This window comes from Empidonax traillii, unplaced genomic scaffold, assembly GCF_003031625.1.
Source record: "Empidonax traillii isolate 1590-97213 ecotype Southwest subspecies unplaced genomic scaffold, ASM303162v1 scaffold15:size5535645, whole genome shotgun sequence".
Classification (NCBI taxonomy): domain Eukaryota; kingdom Metazoa; phylum Chordata; class Aves; order Passeriformes; family Tyrannidae; genus Empidonax; species Empidonax traillii.
In genome coordinates, this window is record NW_020955208.1 from 466376 (window position 1) to 491937 (window position 25562).

General features: G+C 47.6%; 1 protein-coding gene across 4 annotated transcripts in view; it reads left to right on the forward strand.

Annotated features, from left to right (window-relative positions):
* The first annotated feature begins 545 nt into the window (after nucleotides 1-545).
* The window catches only part of RNF220 (ring finger protein 220), a 210204-nt gene continuing 185187 nt past the window's right edge, over nucleotides 546-25562 (forward strand). The window contains exon 1 of one of the 4 annotated variants that reach the window (XM_027892781.1): nucleotides 546-1267. In XM_027892781.1, coding sequence (XP_027748582.1) covers nucleotides 643-1267 — 625 coding nt within the window. In that variant the 5' untranslated portion in view covers nucleotides 546-642. The remainder of the gene's footprint in view (nucleotides 1268-25562) is intronic. The other 3 variants (XM_027892789.1, XM_027892760.1, XM_027892772.1) reach the window with 3 other exon arrangements.

The window sequence follows — 25562 nt, forward strand, 5'->3', positions numbered from 1 at the left end:
TGAGAGTGAGAGAAAATACATGTCTGCTGTGTAAGTCTCAGGCATCGTGTACAGTGTAACTGTGTGTGCTGGCTGGTTTGGGTTAACTGTGTACAAAGGATATTTTTATATTGGTTTTACACCTCCTCCCCAAGCAAATAGTGGTGTGTGTATGGGGGGGCTTTCTTAAGTTTAGTGCGGTTACGTATACATGCCACTTGCCGTATAAAATCCCAATTATAATTTGGAGTTACTATGTTAATTTTAGGCCGAACCTTTTTCATTAGTGCATTATTAAATCTGCATGTTATTATGTTTGGTTTGCCTTTCATTCATCTGCGCTGGATGATACCCTTTAACCTGGAGGGCCAGGGCTGATTCCACTAGTGTGTGAAGTTGTCTATTGATTTTCTTGAATGAGAACAGTGGCGCGTCTCCGGCCGGTGGCTTGTAACACATGTGGCCACCCTGCTGCTGGGGCGTCCCAGAGAGATGAGTGCAGCAGCCTAACCGGCTGTGTTTTCTTTCCTTTTCTGTTTCCTTGCAGTGTTCGAAGGGTGACGATGCTCCAGTAATTTCCCCCGCTCCACTCCTGGGCATCGCCTTGCTTTCCTTCCAGGGAAGATCGTTCTGCTCGTGACCCCGCTGAGGAAAGAGACTCCGATGGACTTACACCGGGCAGCGTTCAAGATGGAGAACTCACCCTATCTCCCCAACCCACTGGCCTCCCCAGCACTGATGGTTCTTGCCTCCACCGCTGAAGCCAGCCGTGACGCTTCCATTCCCTGCCAGCAGCCGAGGCCTTTTGGAGTCCCCGTGTCAGCAGACAAGGACGTGCATATTCCCTTTACCAATGGCTCATATACTTTTGCCTCCATGTACCACCGTCAAGGCGGGGTGCCGGGAGCGTTTGCAAACCGTGACTTTCCTCCGTCCCTGCTTCACCTCCACCCCCAGTTTGCACCCCCCAACCTGGACTGCACCCCGATCAGTATGTTGAACCACAGCGGCGTCGGGGCTTTCCGCCCCTTTGCGTCTACTGAAGACCGGGAGAGCTACCAGTCGGCCTTTACGCCGGCCAAGCGCCTGAAGAACTGCCATGACACTGACTCACCCCATCTGCGCTTCTCGGACACCGATGGGAAGGAGTACGAGTTTGGCACACAGCTCCCTTCCAGCTCCCCCGGCTCCCTCAAAGTTGATGATACGGGGAAGAAGATCTTTGCAGTTTCTGGCCTCATTTCTGACCGTGAGACTTCATCCAGTCCCGAAGACCGAAGTGACAGATGTAAGTACCTCTGTTGACTTCTTGGTGGTTCTTTAATTGTGCCTCATTGAGATACTCAACAGGTGATTGTCCCACAGTGCTGTGATACTTGCTGGAGGTGGAGGCAAAGCAGCCTTTCCTGCTTGCCAAGCTCAGCCATGCAGTATTACCTTGTTCTTCTGAAAGGACTGACAGGTTTTAAGCTGAGGTGCTTGTGAAGGAAACTCACCTTCCAGCACATTCTGGAGGGGTGATATTGACCATGCAGAAAGCTGTCCGTGCCCCATTGCGAGGCTATAGGTGCTGGTTTATGTATGTGTGTAAACAGAGATGCAGCTGGAGTGCACAGCCAGAAACTTTCCCAAAGCTTGCAGCAAGCGTGTGGCCCCTGCTTCTTCAGATGTTTCTTTCTGACCTTTTCTTCATGCACACCATTCTTGCAGCAAATGATTCATCATCAGGATTTGTGCCTCCAGTTAGGACAAAAATACCTTTTCCTCTGGTTAACTTAACAATATTTCTGGCCACTGAGCTCCCTCTTTAAGGCATAAATCCAAATTGTTCTTACAACTCAATAGGCTGTTGCATCATGTGCTTTCTCTGAGTGTTTCCCCTGTTTGGTGCCGGTTGAAAGGTGATGTGCCCTTTTGCAGATCGGTGATCGGACTGAAGGAACCCAGTCCGCTTGTTGATGACTGTAACTCCGTGCTCTCCCATCACCTTGTCTCTTGTGGTGTTGCCTACACAGAAAGGCAGAACTGTCCTTCGTGAAGGGCAGGCTTCCAGGTTTGCACAGCTGGGAGGTGACCCATAATGGGGAGTGGTCTGGGGGCAGCAGAGCGTGGTACCCCAAGGAAGAGCACTGACTTATGATTAGGGTTTTCCTGTAAACCCAGAGATGTAGATCAAGGAGTGAGTGGTTTGCTTTTCACATGGGCTCCTTTGTTCTGCTAAGTTTTCTTCTTAGAAAACCATTCTATTGTTGTTGTTGTTACTATTATTGCTTTTTTTTTTTTTTTTAAACCAAAAGCTGCTGCACCGTTTCTTCCTCTCCCTTTCAGACGTGATTTTTCTTCTCCCCTTTATGATACCGAGGAGAGTAATAGAGACATTGTGGCTCTCTCTCCCCTGTCGGCGCTGCTTCCTCAGGCTGTCTCCTTGAATTAGGCACTGTGCTAACTTACCGGCGCTAAAAGGCATCTGCCTAAACCCAGCGTACCTTTTCAATAAAAGTCATCATAAAATCAACCTGCCTTGTAAATCCATCGCGCTTTGGTTTTGAAATACGCTGCAAGTGTGTCTTTTATGCCGGCATTTGCGGGGGTAGGACGGTTCCCACCGAAGGCAGGAGCCGTGTATTTCTTGCAGTACCAATGCAATGATGTCTTATCTCTCTCCCCCCTCTCCTTCTGATCCATCCCTGACCGTGCTACTTTTTGTGCTGTAAGCTCCTTTCATTGTTCAGCATCTCCTCTCCCTCCTTTTGGGTCCGTGGGGGAAGTGGCTGTGGGTGGGAGCGCGTGTGGATGTGGATGTGTGTTAAGCTGGTAATGTAATTATCCTTGGGGGAGGCAGGTGAGATGGCAAGGCTTAGAGACATCTTTGTTGATGCTCCTTCCCTTATCGATATAACCTGGCTGTGAAAATGAAGCTTGCTTGAAAGAGTACTCTGGGAGATAGCGGCGGAGGAGCGGGTCCACTACCTAAATGAATTTAGAGCGCATCAGCTGCTGTGGATCTTGCTGGCAAAATCCTGTCAGATACCCCATTTAAGGAAGTAAATCTGTTAAATGAATTAGACCACATGGAGCGCAGCTGTGGGCAGGCAGACGGGTCCACATCCACCGCTGTGCCTCGCCTTTGCCAACAGCGTGTGCCGAGCGTGGGTCCGCTCCTTCCTGGGAGCAGACGGGGCTTTGCACGGGCGCGTGCAAGAGGCAGCCAGGGTGACACCAGCTCCCTGTGCCGCTGCCAGTGCCCAGGCAGGGGACTTGCGAGGGAAAGGAAAGCAGCATAAAAACTTTGCAGGCAGCTTGGAAAACTTGGGCAGAAGTGGAAGGTGTTTTGTCATACTGTTGTTAGATTTCTTGAAGATGCTTTGCTGCGCGGTAGAGCTGAGCGAATGCAACATCCCTGATGCTTCATCGACATTAAAATTCTTCTGTAACTACCGGGATGGTGTACACTAAATATGTCTGTTGGCTCTGTATCATACTCCTATCACGTGTAGATACAGCACCATGGAAACTTTGCTCCATTTAGACGGCGAGTTTATTTGGTGTGTGCGTACACACGTATGGGTGTGTTTACCGGTGGCCGAAAGAGCAAGTGGTAGAGATTTTTAGGGGATCCTAATGGTCTTTGATGCTGAGCATCAGAAAAGCAAAACTTCCCCGGTGAGGGACTCGAAAGATCCCAGTTTGCAGATGTAGTGGTGATCCTGTTTTGCATGAACATTTGCATACATATTTTTGGAGTTTCTATATAAGTGTGTACTTGGGGGAGTTTGTTGTCTCTGAGAAGTTTGGTGGATTCCTTGAGTGATTGTTGTATATAACCCTTTGTAAAAGCTGCCTACTTTTGCTCCTGATGGAGAATCTATTGCAGGTAGGTGGCTGTAGCTTCAAGGTAAAAATGTAATTAGGCTTTTCTACAACTGCAAGCAAAAACTGTAAAATTTTCTTAGATCAGCAACACCTTCCCATGTCTAATGGGGGCTTTTCAGGTTTGCAGAGCTCAACTGTTTCGTTGTATTTTTCGGATTGGTGAAAGGGGTTTAGTTACATGGAAGCTGAATTGCTATGATTGCTCTGTGTAGTCTTCTGCTCCACTGCGCCGAAGCCTTTTCTTAATAGCTCATTAAAATATTTGTTTTACCCCGTAGCTTAAATGGTAATTTTCTGAGAAACTTCCATTAAAAAAAAATTATTCAATCGCTGAGTTTTAATTTTCCTGAAAAACAGGTTTATGCTTGAAATACTTCGCAACAAAACAAAATTCAAAGTCAGGCATTTACACCGCAAGGAGCGTTTGGAAGGTGCTTATTTAGTCCTCTGCAACATGGGAAGAAAGTCTTGGCCTGTTTTCACCAGTGGAGGAAATTGGAAGAATTCAGTAACATTTTTAGGGTATGTAGTGATGTATTCCAGGTTAACACCTGTCCCTGTAAGATGTGTGTTTGTGCAGCAGGGATCGCTCAGCCTGCTGGGTGAACCTTTCCTTGCTTTTAAAGCAGGGGGTTGCTTGGGCCCATACCCCACATCCCCCAAAGGGACAGCATCTCCTTTGGGGTGCATTTGGGTGGGATTGTGCTCTCTGTTAATCAGTAAATGGGGCTGACATGTCTGCATTTGGATTAGTTGTCTCTTGCTGTAAAATGTAACATGTAAAATTCAGGACACCCAGAGTGATGGAGTGTACAGGGGGCACATAGAAAAGTGGAGTCTTCCCAGGGAGAAGCAGACATATCGTGTACTGGATGGGCCTTAGGTGCTTACTGGGAGAAATAATGCCATTTGTTAGAGTTTAGGAGCTTCTTGTAAAGCATGTGTTAAAGACACTGGAAGACATATTTTATGGGTTTCCTTTAATAAGCGTACAATAATTGAGATTCCTAGAAGGAGTGGAAATAAATGGCATGTTCCTTTCTGCAAAAGAGATCTATAGCCCTATTTTAAAACCAGGAAAAAAAAAAAAAAAGATTCCTGGTTCTGTTCTTTACTTCCAATAAAATTTGTCCCGATGCCTTTCTATATCCAGTCACTGTGGCATTGCTTTCCCACAAAGTGACACACAGAGGTCCATGCTGAAGCTGGAACCTCCTGGCAGACAACTGGACCTTGTCAGAGCAGATACTCCTGCCTCCCCTGTGGGTCTGCCCATGGCCCCAGCCTCCTTGGGATCACAGAAGATGGTTTCCCATTGCTCTCTGCTGCTTGATCTCCATCACATGTTGTCTGTGACCTCTTGTGGAGCACAGGCCAACGTGTGGAGGTGATCCTCTACAGCCTGGACACTGATTCAGTTTCCAGGCTCTGGCCAGAGCCTGGCTCTCCATGTCTCAGTTTCCCTGCTTGTGCTGGTGGCTCTTACCAAGCTCCTGGTGTGCCCTGAGGGTGAATGATTGAGCTGGGAGCAGGCCAGGATCCCTTGGGATCATCCCTTGGGTGTGCTGGGTATAGTGGGGGTGGATCTATTAACAGTATTTTGCTTAGCATTATTTTTGATAATCACATTTAACCTTGGTTATCTGGACACAGTTTGTGCTGCAACTGGTTTCTTTTCTGCGTGAGAAGTTGTGTGCCATATTAGCGAGCTCTTTGTTCCACTTTGGGGTTTTAAAGAACATCATCAGCATGGAGTGAGTTTTCCTTCTGAAACAACTGGTTTGTTATTGATCAAATGTAAATTGCACTTCAAGTGATTGGACATCAGGGCTATGATGACCACAGCATGAATTTCTGAATAACGTGGTGCTTTGGAAATCAGATCAAACCACCCGTTCAGACGTGTGTGTGTGTTGGGATTTGTGTTTATGGGCTGGGACCTATGTAGAGAGCTCAGTGTGTGTATGTACATGTGCTGGGGGGAAGAAGGGGGTTTTTTTTCCTTATATTTTATGGCAGAACAATGGCTTGGGTGGGGAATGCACATGTGCACACATCCATCGCTCACAACTCTTCCCACTGGGATGCCTCACTTCCAGGGCTGGTAAAACTTGGGGTCTGATGTGAAGCGATGCTTTGTTGCTAATAATAATCAGCCGTGACCATGGGAAATAGCAAGCTTAACTCTGCTTATGAAATAATGAAATAAATCGAGTGGAATGTTTCTTTCTGTTTTGCAGTGCCCTGCATGATGCAGGAGTGAAGGAGCAACAGTGGGTTTTCTGAAGGGGTGGGCAGGCAGATGGGGCAGTAGCAGAGACGATGGCTGTGCCGTCCATCCCTGTTGCACCACCAAAACCACGCTGTCCTCATGGAGTGAGCTGTGTTGCGTGGAGGGAGGTCTTGGAGCATGCGGCAGTCACCTCCTTGTCCCGCTTTTCTGGCAACAGCCTTCCTGCTCCCTCTGCAAACTGTTGCCGAGACTCCTTTCCATGCTGTTCGGCTTAATTGTCTTGTCGGGATAAAGAAATGTTTGAACAGTTAAAGTGGGGAAGGGCTGGATGGGAGCAGCCCCTGCCGGCTGCGGGGCCATCTGGCCTGCCTTGGATCTGCCGGTCTCCAGTTTATATTTCTCTTTCTGTTATTTGGGGCTATCTGGCGCACTCGGAATACCTAATCACCATGGTGAGAGGAGGGATGGAGCTGCCTCCCCCCGCCGCCACCCCTCTGGCCTCCCCTTCCCATCAATTGTCATGCAGAGCCCGGCCCGGGCGCTGCTCCTCGCAGCCCTCATTTGCTGTCCTCGCCCGCTCTCGGCAGAAGGATGGCTTTTAATTGATCGTTTGAGGGGGAGGGCTGGGGCTGTTTGCTCCTCCAAAATGTTTCCCCGCGCAGCCGCTGCCATCCGGCCGGCCTTCGTGTCGTCTCAGCCATGCCAGCAATGCCTTGTGCCCTTTCTCTTCCTGTTTGGGCTCCCTGGGAGCCAGTGTCAGGGCTCATAACCACTGTCCTCGGAGTGCTGAGCAACACCGAAATGTCATATTTATCCATCTCCTACTGGAGAGATGGGCATGGACACAGTAAATATTTATTGCTCCTCTTTTGCCCTATGTGTCTGGATGCTGGCAGGAGGGTATTTATTGTACAATTGCAGGGCAGCCCCCCCCCCTCCCTCCCCACCTTGCTCGGTATTTCCCATCAAAACCACGGCCCCCAAACCACTGGCCAAACCCTGCTTTTCGAGAAGGAATGAATCACATTAAATCCTCAGCCCCATCGATCAGGCTCGACTGCTGTCAGGGAACTGCGGCAGGAGAAGTGCAGGCAGACTTGGCGGCTGCCATGCTGTGCTGGGGATCGGGAATCCTGACCTCGGGCATGGCTTGGAGTCGCGGTTTCCCGATCCCTAACGGGGGAGCAGTGATACCCCCCTCACAGCGGAGCGTGCCGCTTTGATATCTTCTGACAGAAGACACCAGGCAAGGGCAAAGTATTAGTATTATTAATATAGTACAGTTAGTAGAATATTATGAACTATTATAAATCATTACTGCTAAACTACAGTTATTAAAGGAAATGGCCAAAGTGCACTTTGCGAGCCAGGATCTCTGACAGTTAAAACATTGTTTTATTATTTTACTTGCTAACTTGCAAAATTCGAGAGTTAGCAACAGTTTCCTGGTTGATTGGTAGCAATTGCGTAAGGAATTGGGAGAAGAGGGGGGGAATGGGTGAACATTTCAGGAGGGAGAGAATGAATGAGCCTTAGTGCCTCTGTGATTTATTTTTCTTTCTTTGATATTTTGAAGGTCTTGGAGGAAAGAGACATACTCAGGCATGGGCCTAATCCTGATCCATAGGAGTGAGAATGTTCAAGGCAACGAGGTCTTAATGTTTCTGGAATTCCCCAATCAAAAAAAAAAATAGAAGTGAAGGTGTTTGTGAATCACCGCTGGTTGTTATTTGTTTGATATCATTTAGACAAGTCCCATTAAACGCTAGCAGCAGATTCATTTTTCCCTCTTTGTTTGCCTTCCAAGGAGCAGAAAACAGACATAATTATATTTTACGTGAGACTGTAAGATTTCCTCTCATCTCTTTTTTTTTTTTTTTTCCCTGGCTAATATCTGCAGCTATAAAATAAATTCCATTTGTGCATACATGGTGTTAGACTGAGGTAAATAACTGTCATCTAAAATCTGTCTAACCTTAATCTGCATCAGGAGCACTATAGAGAACTGTACCCATTTGTATAATATTAAGCTTTATTTTTATTATGGATTTCTAATGCAAATTCATAGTGGGAGCAAAGTTGTTTTCTTTTAATGCCATATTCCAAGAAAAGCAGCCACTGAAAGCAAATTGTGACGATTTTTATCCCGTGGTTCATGTCACCGGTGGTCTTCTATCATGTCAATGTGCTTGATAGCCTGTGAATGTTTCATCTCTCTTCTTCAGGCTGGAACAGCAGATTTGGGGACTTCTGAGGACATTTTTCAGCTATGCAAAGCAATTAAATTTCTCCGGAAATAATGGATTTCTATTTGAGAAATTTAATGTAGGATTGGATTCCTATACAGCGTCCTGTAAAAAAGGGCATGTGCATTTTTTGTAGATCTACACATGTAAACTGTGCTGTGTCTTTCTGCCCTTTCAAGCAACCTCGCTGTTTGCCTGCTTGGCTCTGCTGGGTTTGGTACTATCCGTGCCCATCTTCATCTTCTTTGTCCTGTCTTTTGAAAACGTGGGTGGTGGTTGTGATGGTCTGGGAGCTCTTCTTAGCCATCACTTTCTCCTCTCCTTTGACCGTTTGCTGGCTTCTTGAAATGCAGCAGTGCCCCGAACAACAGAAGAGGGGGAAAGGAAATGTTGGAGAGGAGCAAAGCAAGGAGAGATTTATTGTCTTAAAAGCAGATAACGTGGGAGGGAGACCTGGTGACAGCGAAACTGCTCGTGGAGTTCAGGTGTGGGACACTTCCGTTGTATTTTTCCTCACTTGGGACACAGTTTCTAATCAGTGTTGTTTTAAAACCTTCCTTTTTTTGCTAACTTGAGGCTGAGAACAGCTTTCTCACTGAATTGCAGAGCAAGAATGTGCTTTGTACTTTTTTTTTTCTTTTTGTGAATATTGGGCTGTTTTGCAGTGGAGAGGGCACCACGTGTATACCCCTAAAAGGAAGAACTGGAAACTGTGTCCTTCCCCCAGCAGGTACTGATTGTTAGGAACTGTTTCTCACCACAGTAACAATATTAAGTTTTTAATTTGGAAAGACCCAAGAGCTTGGACCTGTGAGCTTTTTGCCTGTGCAATCCTGCGGCCTTACCTGGGCTTTCTAGATGTGCGGTGCCACAGCCCCGAGCAGGGCAAGGGTGGCAGGGCACGTCCAGCTGCAGCTCCTGGGCTGGGTGGCATGACTGGCTCCCTGAGCACGGGCTTGTTCCTTGGGAGGCAGGTGAGTGCCTCGTGGTGCTTGTGTGAAAACGAAACCAGAAAGCACTGGGGCGAAGGCTCCACGTGACAGCCTCCTCAGAAGCAATTGGTTTTGTAAACAGAGCAAAGAGTGAAACTCGTGGGACTGCCCCGACAAACCCATTTGTTTCTATTGGGATTTTCGGTACTTTGATTTAAGTTAAGATCTTTTTAATTAAAAAGGACTCAACCTTTTAATCTGATTTTTATGTTGCTTCCCTGCACTTCAGGAAACAACTTGCAAAGCCATTTAGAATGTGCAGTTGTCTGTCCTGTAACATCCCTCGCTATAAGAAGACATAGGATAACCATCCCTCATTGCAGAGAGCCTGCTTTGGCAGTTGTGCTGGGATGGGGAAAGCCCTGGTACCAGATCATAGCTCTACCTCCAGCCCAGCTTCCAATGCTGAAAGATTTCTTTTGGAGTTTTCTGTTCCAGTCCTGTTTGGGTGGACGCTCCACAGAATTTCCTACTGGAGGTCCCGCTCGAGCCCTGCGCCGTTCAGGGGGCGAGGTGAGGGTGTTTGTGAGTGAGAGAGGAGGAGGGTGAATGGGGGCTGATGGCACCCTGGGCACTGCACCTCCGGCTGGGTGAGTGAAAGCCTTATCAGGGTGGCCTGGCCGTGCTGCAGCAGAGCCGCCCCGCACCCAGCCCAACCTTTGGCCCACGCAGGCTGGAGGGAGCCTGGTCTCCTTGCTGCTGTTTGCAGTGTGGATGATCTGGCGAGGCTCTGATGGCTGTGGATGGGTGGAAATCCCGAGTGTTGGGCATCAGTGCAGGTCAGAGGTGTCCAAGTGTTGCAGCACCGTCAAGGGGGCTGTGGAACCTCTCTTCCTTCTCTTGTTTATTCTCCTCCTTGCGAACCAGCCTCCCCTCACATTGCCAGTGCTATAGGTGGGAGATAAACCCCCAGCAAAGTCCTTAGCCAGGGTGACAGCTTTTACCTCCAGAGCACTTGTCTTCAACCTCCCTGAGGAGGCAGTTTGACCACTGGCTTTTTTTTTTGGTTTTTTTTTTTCCACTGGGGAGATGAAGGAGCAATCAGTGACCTGGGTAACCCCGCACAGAGCGCCAGCAGAGGAACTTAATGGTTACAATCAAAAAGTTGCCAGCCTGAGTGGATTCATACATCAGGGGGTGCCCCTTGGGCGGGAGAAGGGGAGAATGGGCAGCCAAACTGTCGTAACCCTGCTTCTTTGCCCTCGGATTTGCGCTTTGCTCAGCACACAGCCTGTCCAGGACAGCTGGCGTTGCTCCTGCCAGCTCTGCTCCTGGGGACTGGTTGCCGCCGTCTGTGCTGCTCCTTCCTTTCTGCACGTTTGGGTTCATGCACAAAAGTGTTGCTCTCGAGGAGCTGATCTGGTTACGGAAGAGGGGAGGGGATGGGCAGCCTTCGCTCGAGATTTGGGGCTAACGTGTCCGGGGAGGCTTTGTGGAAGGTTGCTGGGAGGTTCAGTAGTGTGGAAAGCAGGGCGTCTGCAGACCAGAAATTTAATGTCAGCAAGAGGTGTTTGAAAGAGTGTGAAGTAGAAAAATGCTGTGAGTTATTTCTGTCTTAATTTGGCAAATGTGTCCAGTCCCACATTTGGTCCAGGACTGAAATAAGTATGATGATATTTGGATCAGGACAAGGCTATACTGGAAAAAGTAAGCCATGAAAGTCTGCAGATCTCTGTCTCCATTAGACAGAAGTAATGTTCCCACCATCTCATTATTTTCCCCTCTTAAAATGAAAACAATGCGTTGACTGTGGAAACAGGGGAGGATTGTGTTAGAGTAAGACAGAGCTAGGCAGAGAGAACTTGAATCGGCCTCACTTGCATATAACAGAGATGTCGTGGGTGTAGGAGCCTGGGAAGCTGTGCATGGTATGGTCCAGATTGGGCCCCAGGTTTATGACACATCTAAAGGAAGAAGGGATCTTAAACTAAAAAAAAAGCAAAAAAAAAAAAAAAAAAAAGGCAGCTTCACATTTGTTCATCTCTTCAGGAACACTGTGGGGACCCAATCAGCCCTTGGGCATGTGCATCTCCCACCCCAGGGAGCGGGCACGCGTTGGCAAAAGCTGGGGAAGGTTACAGTGTCAATGAAAAACATCTGTGTGTATGCTCTCCCAGATGTTGCCAGTTCTGTCTGGGTTGTTAGCTGCACCTGGGCAAAGAAGAAAAGGAAACCCCTGGGTGGTGTGATGGATTTTGCAGAGGAGAAGGCAGTTAGACACCACTTGCTGATAGTCTCTCTGCTATGTACTCAGGTGGCTTCTGACAATCGGGCGATCCAGGACCCACATTTTTCTGTGCCTAAGGAAATGTGTCATCAACTTGTCACATACCAATTCTTTCAGTTTTGTTGCACGTTTCTAACTTGACTAGTGTGTGTGTGGGAGTATTGAAGATGAAGGGCAAGTTTATTGGCAGAGCTGAGTGTGCCTGATCCTCGCAGCCATGTGGAGCAGGAAGAGGGAAGGGCTGCCTGGGCAAAGCCCTGAGCATAGGCTGTGCTTGTGCTGTGGACTCTGTTGACCTTGGACAAGCAGAGTAATTTCTCATCACCCATCTTTAAAGCAGGAGTTATGATATTCCCCTGCTGAGGGTGGTTATGTTCACGTTCCGGAGCTGCTCCGGTCCTAGAGCAGTTGTTATAACCGTGGTACCCGGATTGAAAAGGCTGCGTGGGGGGAGGGATGGAGGCTTGTTTAATAAACATGATAATTGGGATTTTTTTTTTTCTGAAGAAACAGTTGCCAAATATTTTTTTTTTTTTAATGAAACTTGGATGATCGGCTGAAAGCAGTGGCGAGGAACAGTAGAGAAAGAACTGAGGGGGAAATATTTGGAGTAAGGTAGATAAAAGTGAGAGATAAAAGAAATAATGCAGGGAAGGATGAGTAATCAACATTCTTGGAGTCGAAGCGCAAGCTCTGGCTTCCTTCCTGAGCAGTAAAATAAAATTAAAAAAAAAAGTCTTTAGAACAACAAAACTCTGGACGCGCTGGTTTCCTTCCTGACAGGCCCAGCCTGGTGGTGTTTCGATGAGTCCTCACTGGCAACCAGGGCTGATCTAAAGGCCAAAGGCAGAAAGATTGGGGGGAAGGGAGAGGAATTTAACTCCTTGAGCTCTACTGGAAAACCAGAGATCTCCCACTCTGTGCTCATTCCTTCTCCACTGCTGGAGCAGAACAGTGCTCACTGTGGTTCAGAGGTCTGAGGGGTGACAACTACACTTACCCAGGTGCTTGGTCACAGTCAGATGTTATAAAACAAAAGTGAGTATTTTTAATCCTTGTGGATAAAATTCCTAGGACTGTGAGGGGTACAACATGACACAACAGCACCAGTGAGCAAAGCGGGAGGGGACTCTGAGTAGGAAGCCCTGATACGCTGCTGTTGCCATCTCAAGGATGCTCATTTTACTCACAGCACCCAATTTATAGTAAAGTGCTGCTCTGGAGTCTTTCAGAGCTGGGAACGTGGGAGGGGAGGCTGTGTGTGTGTGCTAGACAGGTTGAATGGCTTGGGCAGAGCTTGTTTTGCAACTAACTCTCTGAGCCTCGCCGCTCTCCGCAGGGTTCCCCTCTCTGAAAGGTCGAAGCTACTTCTTAATTCTCAGCAGCTGACAAAATATTTATTTTCAGGTACTTAAAATATTATAATTTGAAGTGGAGTCCAGGGCCCTGGCTGGAGCTGAGCTTTTGTACTAACAGCTTCAGTGAAATGCCTTTTTCCTCCTACAACTTGCCAACAAATGCTTGGAAAATAATTGTGGGACAGTCATCCCTTTAGTGAGCAGATCAAGAAGATTTGAGACTTGCCAGAGACTTTCAAAGGACAGGCCAAAGGTTCAAGTTGCTGCCAGTTCTATTTGTCTTAGCCTTTATACTTACTTTTGTGTCATTAATTTCATCAAATGTCTGTGGGTAAAAGGCACCCAGCAGGCTGCTGCTTTCGCTGAGCTCTCTGGGTGTACTTGGACATCTCTCAGGAAATAAGCCCACCTTTTTGTCTAGGGAGAGAGATTAATCCCACCCCAGCTGTAGCAGAAAGGCTTATCCACTAAACTGACACGGAGCTGGTTGTGCTGGGGGAGGAGGACCCTGTTGTCTTCTCTGCAGCCCTTTTTAACTGGTTTTGGCAGAGACATGCACATATGCACCTACAGCACCCACAGAGACCTACAGAAATAAAGTGCCACGCTTGAATTTTGTGGAAGTTACTGAAGTGAGTGCTCAGCAAGAAGGAAGGGTGAGCACAGGCCAGGTGGAGGGGACCTCAGTGCCCCGGATCCTGTTCCTGGCCCCGCTGTTGGGTTCTCAGGATGATCATCTACGTTTTGGTTTGCTAACAGGTTATTCTGTTCATTGTGGTAGGCAGGGCATAACTGTGGAGCTCTTCGCAAGGGCTCTTCTTGCTAGATTAACAGCTCAGTTGGCACTGTCCTCTCCTGGGGGCTGTGTGGTAAAAGAAAGCAGGGAGTAGGCTGTTTTCCCAGCAGGATCCCTGCAGGCAGAGCTTCCTTGCCCTTCTCTTGTGCCGCCAGCCTCTTTCCTTGGTGCTCCCATCAGGGCCTGCATCCTGACAGCTGCTTTCCTACCCTTTCTGCCCCAGTGCAGCCGGCCAAGCACGTTAATTTTTCGGCAGAAGTGTTGTAATAATTAGGCAGCTCGTCGGAGGGTTTAGCAGTACTTAACCAGATGTGAGAAGACTCATCCCATGGTCCCCGCTCTCTTGCTGGGCTCCAGCCAGCTGCCTTTTCCCGCCTGCTCAGGTTGCCTAGAAAGGGCTGTAGGAGATCTCTCGCCTTCCCTGGCTCCTCTTGCCTCTCTTCTTATGTTAAACACTCATTTGTAAAGGAGAAAGAGGGAGGGTGGAAATCCTTGGGCTGTTTGGGAGAAGAGCAGCAAAGAATTAAAAGCAGACACCTGCAGCGCTTGGATTTGAGACCTCCATCATTAACTCTTCCCAGGGCAGCATCCCCCAGGCTTGTGCCCCGTCTTTTGGTGCGAGGCAGGGCTCCGTGGTGAGATGGAAGGGCTGGAGTGGGTGCTGCTATCCAGGGTTCTAGATGACTGCTTGTTATATATAATCTCCATCAAGTTTCATATATATATAGAAATGCGTGTTGTGTCTATCTAGAAGTATAATATTTCTTTATATATGTGAAAAATCTCCATCTCCCCTGCCTCAGTTTCCCTCCCTGCCCTGTGGGGACGATGCTGTTTCCCTGTACACTGTGATCTGTAAGCATTTATACACCAGGCAGTATTATTATCACTAAGGTGGTTATAAAACAAGGTTGTAGTAAACTGTATTGTCTGCCTAATCCATATTAATGGAAAAAACTGTTGGAGACAAGATATTGGCCTGGATGACCCTTGGATTAAGACATTCTGACAATTGTTACTTTTCTATGGTGAAGTTTTATAAATCCACACCGACACCCTATATTCTGTTTAAGAAAATCTATGTACAACCTATAGGTTCATGGTTATAAAGAGAAAAGACGTATTAAATCAGCAAGACCAAGGGAGCAGACAAGATATAAAAATGATACTGTATTATGCTGGAACTTATTGAAAATCCCAGCGCATCTTTTTTATGTAAATGGTAAATTCTTTCCTATGTTCTGAATATGTTTCCTAATGTGTGTCACGTACCAGAATAGTAGCATGGACACAGTTGCAAATACGGTGTGTGTTTTATTGTATTATACTGCATAGCAGAGTGAGGGTGTTGAATGCTGCAGTCAGTTATATACAGCTGTAAATGGGAGCTACCTGCTGTTCTGTATACAGCCAGCTGCATATTTATTAGTAAATACCAGTCTAGGTAAAATGAAAATAAAACAGGAAGTCGTATTAAAGACTCGAAGGTTTAAAACTAGTTTGCGCAAAGCTCCTGGGATCCCGCTGCGGGGAACGGTCCGGCATTTTCTGACATTAAGTCTTTTCCATCTGATTTTTCTCGTTCTGTGAATTTGAAATCCTCTGCTGAACTCCCCCGCTCATCAGTTTGTGGAATAATTCATCGGTGTTTCAAAGCAGGGTAAAGATTGGGTTTGAGGCTGGAGAAATCACGGGTTGGCTCCTTCCCTGGTGTATCATCTCCAGCTGAGCATACTGAAATCACAGAGTCGTAGAATCATTTAGGTTGGAAAAGACCTCCGAGATCGTCGAGTCCGACCATTAACCCAGCACTGTCACGTCCGTCACTGAACCGTGTCCCCAAGTGCCACCTCTACAGGTCTTTTAAATACCCCCAGGGATCAGAGTCTCTCTGATGGGTGAGGTACCGAGGACCTGTGGCTACATGCACACACATTGCATACAGAGCACGGATGGCTGAGTTGTGAGGGCAAAGCAAACCCCACATTTTCTGGGGTGCCTGTGGGTTTTCTGACTGACAGACACCTCTGTGGAGATAAAGGCATCAGGGCAGAGCATGGGCTCCCAAACGAGCGATGGCTCTGAAATACCCGAGTGTTTGACCTAGAGGGAGCTCTCTTACATGAAGAATAAGACTTGGCACAGCCTGCTGGAACAGCTTTTAGCGTCTGTATCTTCAGCAAACTTCTGCCTTCTGCATCCTCAGCTTGTCCTGCCGGGTACAGCATTCCCCTGAGAGATGTACAGAGGGGTTGGAGAAGTCCTGTGGGTAACTCCTGTGGTCCCAGTTCTGCAGGGGCCAGAGCCAGAGCCTCGCTTGTTCTCCAGAATTTGCTCCTTGTGGAAGTTAATTTCTTTTGACAGCAGAAGAAATTCTTTCCCTGTTTTTCCTGCTCCCAGCAGCACCATTGCACCTCACAGATGAGTCATTACTCTTGGGGTGCCAGACACTTGCTCCCTTCTCTGCCAGGAGGAGGAAGGGTTCCTTGGTGAGGAAAAGTCTTTTGTTGGCTGCTGAGGGTGCTGTTAGCAGCCTGAATCGCTATGGAGATATTTATGCCATGGGGTGGCTCTGTTTCTGCCCTTGGATCTCTCCTTTTTAAATGGCTTCATCTCCCCTCATCCTCCTTGGGGTAGGTCCATCTGCTGAATACAAATCCACGTTTTGGGGTTAGATGAACTGGTATATCCTTCCCTGGAAGCTGGGAAGTGCTGGAGGTGATAGAGATGGGTCCTGCGAGGGTAATTCCCCAGACCACGGTCAGCTCTGGCTCCAGCCTGTGGTGAGCCCTTGGAATTCCACCAGTCCTGCTGCTCCGGGTACCCATCCCAGCAGGGCAGAGGGGACATGGCTCTCCAGAGGTGTAGCTCTGCACCTCCAGGCTACCCACCGATTTAAAAGTGAAAGAGAAACTTGGCTGAAGAAACTGCTGGGGCAGAGGTCTTAGCGAGCCCACAGTGCCTGAGAGATCACTTAAAAAGAGGACTGGATAAAAGCAGGACAGTGCAATTCTTTCCTGGGTCCAGAAAGCTGCTGTCTGGGAAGGCAGGGGGGGCAGAAGAACAGCTTTGTGGTGCAAGGGTCAAGCTGGAAGGATTGAGAGTGATGATGCTTCCCTGCTCCTCCATCCCATCCCATCCCCGAGCAGTCCAGGTCCCCACGAGGCTGGGTTCAGCCTTTTCAATACCTGGCTTGCAGGGTTGGGGGGCAGTTGTTCTGCAGCCCCACTATCTGGTGGCTGCTTTAAAAGAGGGCTGCAGAGAGGCAAAACTGGGAGGGAAATTAAGGACAGATGAGGTAGGACAGCATGTATTTTCCTGTGGGTGCTTTTCTTTCTAATTTCAGGGTTTTTTTTGTGGCTGTTGAACAAAGGAGTTTGGGGAAGGAAAGGGTGTGTGAGGGTAAGGAGCTGAATGGGGAAGGTGGCTGGAGGGAAGAAATGGAGAAGTAAAACACCTTTTAATTCTTTTTTTTTAAAGAAAAGCTTTACACTAACATTTTGTGGGCCTTCAGTTTGTAGTCTGGTGTGTGTATTCCAGAAGAGGCAAGAAGAAGTGTGAGCAGCAGAGGCAGGAGAAGTTACTTTGATATCAACCCCCAATTTGGCTTGAAAAATGCCAGAGAAAAGTCAATGGGATTAGAATAAGCACTTTTCCTAGGGATGACTACTTTTCTGTGTCTCAGATGATAGCCATTCCTTCCCCATCCTGCTGTCCTTGGTTTGTCCTAGCAAACCATACCTGAGCCTCCATCATGCCCTTCTCCAAGTTGGCACAAGGAGATTATGGGAAGCAGCAATTTCAAGGCTGTCTTCCTTGCATTTCTCTCAAGATTAGGGGATGCTGTAGAATAGTGAGCCAGGCCAGTTGGCACAGCCAGCCTTGAGGTCTCAGCAAATGTCTCTGCATGTCAGTAGTGCCCAGGCTCCTCCCCATCCCCAAAATTTCTGTCTTTGACAGGAGGAAGCCACTCAGTTGAGTGCAGCTCCCACAAGAAACAAACTGCTCTTCTGACCCATGAGATGCTGCCTTTATACCTAAAGGTATTTACAGTGCAGAGACAACCAGGAGCAGCAGCCTGTGGGGAACGCAGAAAGGACTTAACGCTCACAAGTTGCAAAACAAGGGCAGCTCAGGACATTGGAGTGAGGTGCTGGAGTCTTGGATGACGTGGGAGTGTCTGTAGAAATTGGGAGCAGGGATGAAAGGACTAGTATGGAAGGAAACACTGTTGCAAACTGAGACTTGTTAGAAATAATCGTGGAAATAAAAAGTGGCTCAGGGAGTTCTACATGTATCTGTTGTTTGCGTCTCTGATGAAACCACACCCCCAAATGAGGAGGCAGGTAGGGGAGGGCGAGTGTGTCCTGCACATGCAGAAGAAGATGAGCAGGAGAATGGCTGTTTTCTCCCTCTGGGTCCAATCTGACTTGGAGCAGCTGTCTGCCCTTTTCTCCAGGCAGCAGGGTGATGCTCAGCTGCACAGTGGAGGAGCAAGGATGCTGCTGGCTGCTGCCTCGTGGCTCCTTTGGGCCCCTTTGTGACCCTCAGTATGGGAGAAGAGGACCAGAACATCCTCAGCAAATGGTTTTGCAGAGGCCTCCCTTTCTCTGTATGGCCGTGTTTTCAGCTCTTACCTAGGCTTTACGCTTAAAAGGTCCTAGCTTAGTAAGTCGGGAGAGATGCGACTTTGAATTGCAAACTTCAGGCTTGATTTAAACAAGAACAGCACTTTAAAAATAAATCCTTTTTCTCCCGACTCCCTAAGATACATCCAGGTAGGGCATGCTCACTGCTCCATTTTAAAGAGATAATTCTGGCCAAAGCCACCCTTCTGTAGTAGCCTATAATTAGCAATTAAAGCATAAAAAATATTTCCATCGAGTGACTCCTAAATAAATGCTTGTCACTGCTGATCAGAGTTGGTTTATTTCCATGTGTGTTTTCCTTCCTTCTTTTTTTGTATAACTTACAGCCCTGTAAATGCTCAGCAGCTGTTAATATGATTCTGTCGATACGTTTACCATGGTGATTTGGCTATATTTGGCGAGCGTGTGAAGAAATCACTCACCGGTTAGAAGAAGGAAAGACAAGCTGTCGATATCAAGGGAGAAATGCTAATAACCCCGGTGACAAATCATTCCTGGGAATCTCAAAGGGTTAAAAAAAAAAAAAAAGCAGCAGCACTTCCCAGAGAGAGGGGCCTTGGCGAGTGAAGGTGACTCATCCGGAGCTGCAGACACCAGCTGTCATCTCCAGCTCCTCCTGTGCTTAATCACTTCACTTTTCTAAAGAAATATTTTGTTCTAATTCAAACAGACCTGGGCTTGTTTGTTTTTTATGAATTATTTACTGGGGAGGAGAACCTCTTGAGGTATCCATCTTCACTCAGAAATAAGTGGACTCTCAGAGCCTGCCACAGCACTTTTAAGCACACAGCTCCCTCCGTGATGAGCCTTTCTTTTTTTTTTTTTTTTTTTTTTAACGTCCACTTAAAATGAATAATAAAGCCTAGAAAGTCAGCTCTGGACCTTGGACCATGCTGGATAAAATGCACACAGACTTTGGCCTCATCTAAGTGCTCTTTGAAAGGCATCCCTGCCCATAGGTGTGGGGTAGTGATGCTCCAAGTGACCCCTGGCACTGCCACTGGTTTCCCAGCGTGGAGGTGGAGATGTGCCCCCATACCTGACTTGCTCCTAGATGCATTCCCATGGGAAGCATGAACTCCCTGTGCACAGAGCAAGTGCATGAAGGGGCCTGTGTGTGTGCCCCTGACCCCCATCTGGGCACTGATACCCTCCAGCTCTGGGTGATGTTTCTATTACTTAATAAACCCGCCGCCAAATTCCACCTGGCTCTTCTTGACTTCTGCTCTTTGCACATTTATAGCTCTTCCAGTGGAAAGAGGAGCTTGTGTGATATTTTGCAGTCCCCAAAGGTCTGATCCTGCAGCCGTGGAAGTAAATAAATGGAAAAATTTGCACTGACTGGACTGGGCATCAGATTAGTCCCTAAATGTTAGTTGATCTGCTTTGGGGTTATGACAGACAAATATTGCCCCAAGGTTACTGCTACAGGAATAATCGATCTACCTGTCTTGGGTATGTCTGGGCTGCCTATCATCACTGTAGCATCTGAGTGAGTGTTACCTCCCAGAAAGACTGTGCCTGACCAGATAAGTTGCCTTTTCTTTGTGTGGTCTGAGACCAGAGAGTGCCGTTTTCAGCGTGTTTAAGATCCTTTCTGTTTGGCACTTATCTGCTCCTCAGGATATTGCTGCTTGACTGCGATGTCCTTGTTACCTGCGCCTTACATTTATTTTAAAATTCTGGTTTAAAATTTATTTTTTACTAGCATAAATAACATGATCTGTAAATAAATTACTTGATCCTCAAAACAATTTAGACAGACAAAGTGTCTTGAGTGTGATTTAGCTCGAGTGCCGTAAGTCGCACGCTTATACAAGCTTCAAAATGACAGGAAAGATAATCCCATCAGGCAGTTTGTAAAACAGAGCAAGCCTGGAGAGGGGTTTTCTTGTATACAATTACACTTATAGGCACAGGATGAGGAGGAGGGGGATTCAGGACATGGAGAGGCTGAAAAAGGCAGCTGGTTGTGTCCTGGGCACACACTTGCACTAAGGCTCCTTCCTGCAAGCCTTCACAAGCTGGAAAGGAGGTGGGATACATGGACAGTAGCTCTGGTGCCCCACCAGCGTGGGTTTGGCTGAAGGGTTTTGCACCAGCTCCGGCTGCAGTGCTGGGAGTGCCATAGGAATGTGCTGCATCCCGCAGCCTTTTCTCCATCCCGTAAGTTATGTGCGTTGGGGCATATTGCTGCCTCATTTCAGGGCTGCTCTTGTGTGAGCCAGAAGCCTGCAGCCTGCCAGCTGCCCCTGAGCACAAGAGACAAAAGTTCCCAGAAGTCCTCCTTTGTGCCCCATTTCTGTTTGGAGAATGGGAACATCCCCTGGAAAATAGGGCTCATGAAAGCGGTGCCCTCACCGAAGTCAACAATATATTTGCTTTTGATTCCTCCCTTTTTTTCTTATTCCTCGCAGAGGACCTTTTGACAAACACTTTTTTTAAGGGGCACTTTTGACACCAAGCCTCTTCTTCCTGCCTCCTTCCACCCCCTCCTCCCTCCAGCCCACACAATCTTCTGGGTTCCCTCGCTGCTCCCTTCCTGGAGCAAAGATAAAATATTTGGGGTAAGAACGTGTAAGTTAGCAGAATTTAGGACTTTGGGGGGATTTTTGCCACTTACTGTGAACTCTGGGATCCCACTGTTTACAAAGCAGCATCTGGTGGAAGGCACAAGATACAGCAACTGAGGTTCATTTCTGAGCCAGTTTCTTGCCTTTTTTCTTGTGTGAAAAGTTCCTGACTCCATGTTGATTTTCTTGAGATCATGTTTATTTAAATCAGGATAATAATCTTCCAAATATACCCTAAAATTATATAGCCATATAAATCCTGTCATAATATATTCAGTAAAACTGTCAGGTGATCATTCTTAATGTAAAATGAGACCTTTTCATTTTCATCCAGTCAGTTAGCACTAAATTAACTCCTTGGAGCAGGCTCAGAGTCATTCATTTGAGTAAATACCCCAGTTATTTATTGAATATGCAGCATTGCTGTCTGTCTCGGGGCTGAGAGTGAGGGGCTCCTGTCCTTATCCCAGCTCCAGCTCTGATCAGTCAGGAGGCTTGAAAACTTCAGTAACACCCACACATTTTGCTCTAAATCTCGGTTGAGTCATGAGCCAATTCCCAATGACAGGTTCAAGCCATGGGCTGGTCTGGAAGCAGGACTCCTGACAGCCTGGGGGCAGGAATTGTCCCATACGGGCTCAAATGCTTGAAAATGTGGGCAGGAACCGTGTCTTGGCCATGCAGCTGGGAATTCTCTGCCAGTGGGCTCCTTGGAGGTGGACTCTCACCAGTTGGACTGGCTCTGTTCTCCTCGGACCCATCACCTCAGAACATCTATTTGAAGGGGTTATTTTTCCCAACATTTTTGGTTCCCAACCAGAGCAGGCCTTCTAAACATCCAGTCAGGAACTGGTCTGGGCACATCAGGGCCTCTGTCTGCTCTTCTTGGGATGGAAAGGTGCCAGCAGGTGTGGGAGAGGTTTGCTGTGGGGTTCAGCATGCATGGCTGTTTGGATGAAGCATCCAGAGTAGTGCTGGAGTCCTGAAGGGCTGTCATTGAGATAAAGATCCTCAAAGAGCTTCAGCTCATACTTCATTAGGGTGGGTTTGAGGAGCGCCTGATGTGTTACAGCCTCCTCTCCATCCCCAGAGAGGTGAGGGCCCCTCCTTTACCCCTCTCCATCCCTTCTCTGGCTGCCAGGCCAGCTGGGAGCGCGAACGATCAGCAGATGCCTGTCCCAGAACCTGCCACAAAACAAGATGGAAATCAAAGTGCTGTCTGCAGGGGATTCCCTGGAGGACTCAGATATCTTATCAGCACGCACTGTTTAGATGTCCAGTCTTACCATGGAGCAGGAGGGAGAGGTGAGCTGCTTTCCTTGCATCCCTGAGCAGAGAGTGGAAGTGCCTCCAGAGATGCACTGGCATCCAGCCCACAGCCTGGGAAACACCAACTCAGCCAGGTTCAGGGAAGCGCCTTCCTTCTCCTGGACCTAAGGAAAGAGCCTTATCTGCAGCCCTGTGCTCAGCTTGCCAAACACAAAAGCCAAATAAAAACAAACGAATCAATGAATCAAATCCTGACTGTCCGGAACTGGGCTGCCAGGAGACACACTCATCCTGCTCTTCTGGGAGATCAAATTCACTACACAGATCAAAGAAAGAAGAGGAAAAGCTCTTCAAAAGTCAGGAAACAAAATCTCCTCAGCCTTCCTTTAAAGAAGGAAAGTTACTGGACTGCAGCCTCAAAGATCCAGAGGAGAAAGCATCAAAGGGAAGCCCTTAGTCACATGTGGCTCTGTGAAAGGTGAGGTCTTCCAGGTACTAGATGTCCAGTTTGAACTGGCAAACTTCAGCTCCCTAAGAGCAGTCTCTTATCCTGCCTACAGGAGCTCTGCATCTTCTTCTCCTAGAAAAAAATGAGAAGACTAGAGTAAGAGAAAAAAAGAAATTAAAAGCCTAGCCAGGTTTATTCATAAATTCTTGGTAGTCCTGCAGAAAATGGAGGACTGTTTCTTTCTTATTTCTTCTTGTTGATGCCCGTTTCAGCTGTAGCCTGCCTAAAACAAAGGCAGTGAGGGTGGTTGGACTGCTCTGTCCTTATGAGGCTGGAAAACAAATCCACCCTCGTTTGAGGATGGCGTGGCAGGTGGGCATTGCAGGTTGAGGAGCAGGAAGATGTGCCAACTGCTGATGAGGCAAGCAGTTGAGAGCTCAAACTGAATCCTTTCTGTCAGCTGTTGTTTTCTAGCATGGGGGTGACAGAGCAATGCAGTAGGCTGCCTAGGCAGTGGGGAGCACTGAGAGGTTTCAGGAGCAAATGAAGCAGAATTATTTCAGGAATGTGCTAAATTTAGCTGCTTCTGCTTTTGGACAGAAAGAAACAGATAACTTCACGTTCACCCTTCCACTTCTGCGTGATTTAGTGACTGTCCAGGTGTCAGGTTCTCACTGTTGTGCAGACACAAGGTGTGGAGCACTGGGTGCTCTCTCAGAAATGCACTCCAGTTTCTGTGGGAGCTCTCTACTGAGGTAACCTGTTGAGTGGGCTTTAATAAGCCAGAGGCACAGCAGGTTATAGTTACCCAGGTCTCAGCAGAGAGAAAGGCAGGATGCTGAAGCCTGTTATCTCTGTTATCTCTGTTTTCTTAGTCTGGCTGACCCAGGGTGATTCCGATGCCTAACTGGGATTTCATGTAGTTTGTTTTAGTTTAGTATGACATTGTTTAGTGTTTAAAGGTTACTTGTGTTAAAAATTTTACTGTTGTATTGATTGACCGGTCTTTTCTTCCTTGGTCCTGAAGACAAGAAGGCATTGAAAAAAATGTTCCCAATTCCCCCACCAAACTGAGGCACTCTTCCCTACGGGTAGCTGGAAGTCTTCTTCCAGCATTTTTTCCTCTGCTGCCGTCTTGCTATGTGCAGACATGCACACAAGGCACGGGCTTCTTCCAGGATTGCATGATATGCTTGCAACTCACATTTTGCACATTGCTTTATGTTGCTGCCGGTGCGACTTCCGCGTGTGGATACGCACGGCAAGGTTTTGAAAAATCCAGCAGTAACCAGCACGATCTTTTTGAGCAAAGTGTTTGTGCAGGGAAAGCAGACCAGAGACCACAGGAGGATGCTGTGCTTTACTGTAGCCTAGGCATCGTCTTGCCAGCACTACCTCTGGTAATGCAAGGGCATTAATGGACAGAACCACGCATGTTCATCCACTGGAAGGTGGTGGCTCTGGGGGACTGCTGCACACCGATTCTGTGGCAGCATCTGCTGCAAATTTGGTCCTTTGCTACTCTTTGAATGACTGGAGGGTTCCTCGCTGCCCCAGGTACTTTGCCCTAGGGTTGGTGTGTGTGATCGTGCCGTGTCGTTGCCCCCACAAACGCGGCTGGGGTGCTGCTGTCGTATCTCCTCTGGCCCTTTCGCTGTGTTTATTGACGCTGTGTTCCTCCATTTTAGTGTTTAGCAATCATGGTGATAAACAGCCCCATAACAGTGCCCCGTGGGCACCTCTATCCCTGTGCTGCAAGGTGCTGCTCAAGAAAACCTGGTGCTGCAGAGTATCTCCAGATGGGAGCTGGTCTGAGGGCTTGCGGCTGTGGTACCTCTGGAGGTCGTGGTCCAAGGAGGCAGGTGGGCAGCAGGCACGAAGTTCTGCCTCTCATCTTTCACTCTACCCACAGAGTGCTGGAAAGCACAAATTCTGTTGAGATTAAGTTATAATTTAAGGCAGTGAACATGTGCTCTGCTGGCAGCTATAAAGATTCAAATCATAAAGTTTTACAGTGGAATGGTTTCTGTAAAAGCATCGTTAGAAAGGCGGAATCGTGCCTTTAATTCTTACGACTTATGGGGCTGCCTGGTTTGTTTTGGTTTTAGTGGTGCTTGGTGTGACACGGGGTGGGGTCCCAACCCCATCTTTCCATTTAAAATCAGGGCTTTCTTCCCAGGGGGCCTGCTTTTCCACTGCCTTGAAAAGGACTGGAGATGGGTGCAGAGTCTTCTGTGTTCACCCCATCCATGCATCAGTTTGAGACCCCTAATGTGTGCAGAGCCTTTGAGCTGTTGAACTAGCAGGAAGGAAGATGATCTGCTGTGTGCTGCACACAACATGTCATGGTGTGGAGACTGGGGGAATCCACAGGCTGGGATATAAGTGCGTGTATATATATATATATATACATATATAATTGACAGCTGAACTGTCAGTGTAGGTTTGGGGTTGGGTTTCGCAACCTGAGGGCTGTGAGGCTGTTGAATCATAGAATTGTAGAAAGGTTTGGATTGGTAGGGACCTGAAAGATCATCTCCTTCCAACTCCTCTGCCGTGCACAGGGACACCTTTCACTAGACCAGATTGCTCAACGCCCCGTCCAACCTGACCTAAAACACTTCCAGGGATGAGGCATCCACAACTTCTCTGGAATAGGAAGATTAGCTTCCTCCTTTTTTCAGGCTGTGAAACCAAGTGAGGGCTCCCAGGTCTGGGCTTTGGAAGTGGTCTGACACAGATGGTGGAAATCTGCAGCTGCTGTGTGAAAGGAGAATGAATTAAATCATAATATGAATAATACAGTCAATACAGCAGCCATGAGTTGTTTATTTTTATGTTAAATTCAATGCATTTTTGTCGCCCTCATATTTTTAGTGATCAATAGGCCAAAGATTTTCATATTAACAATACTCAGCT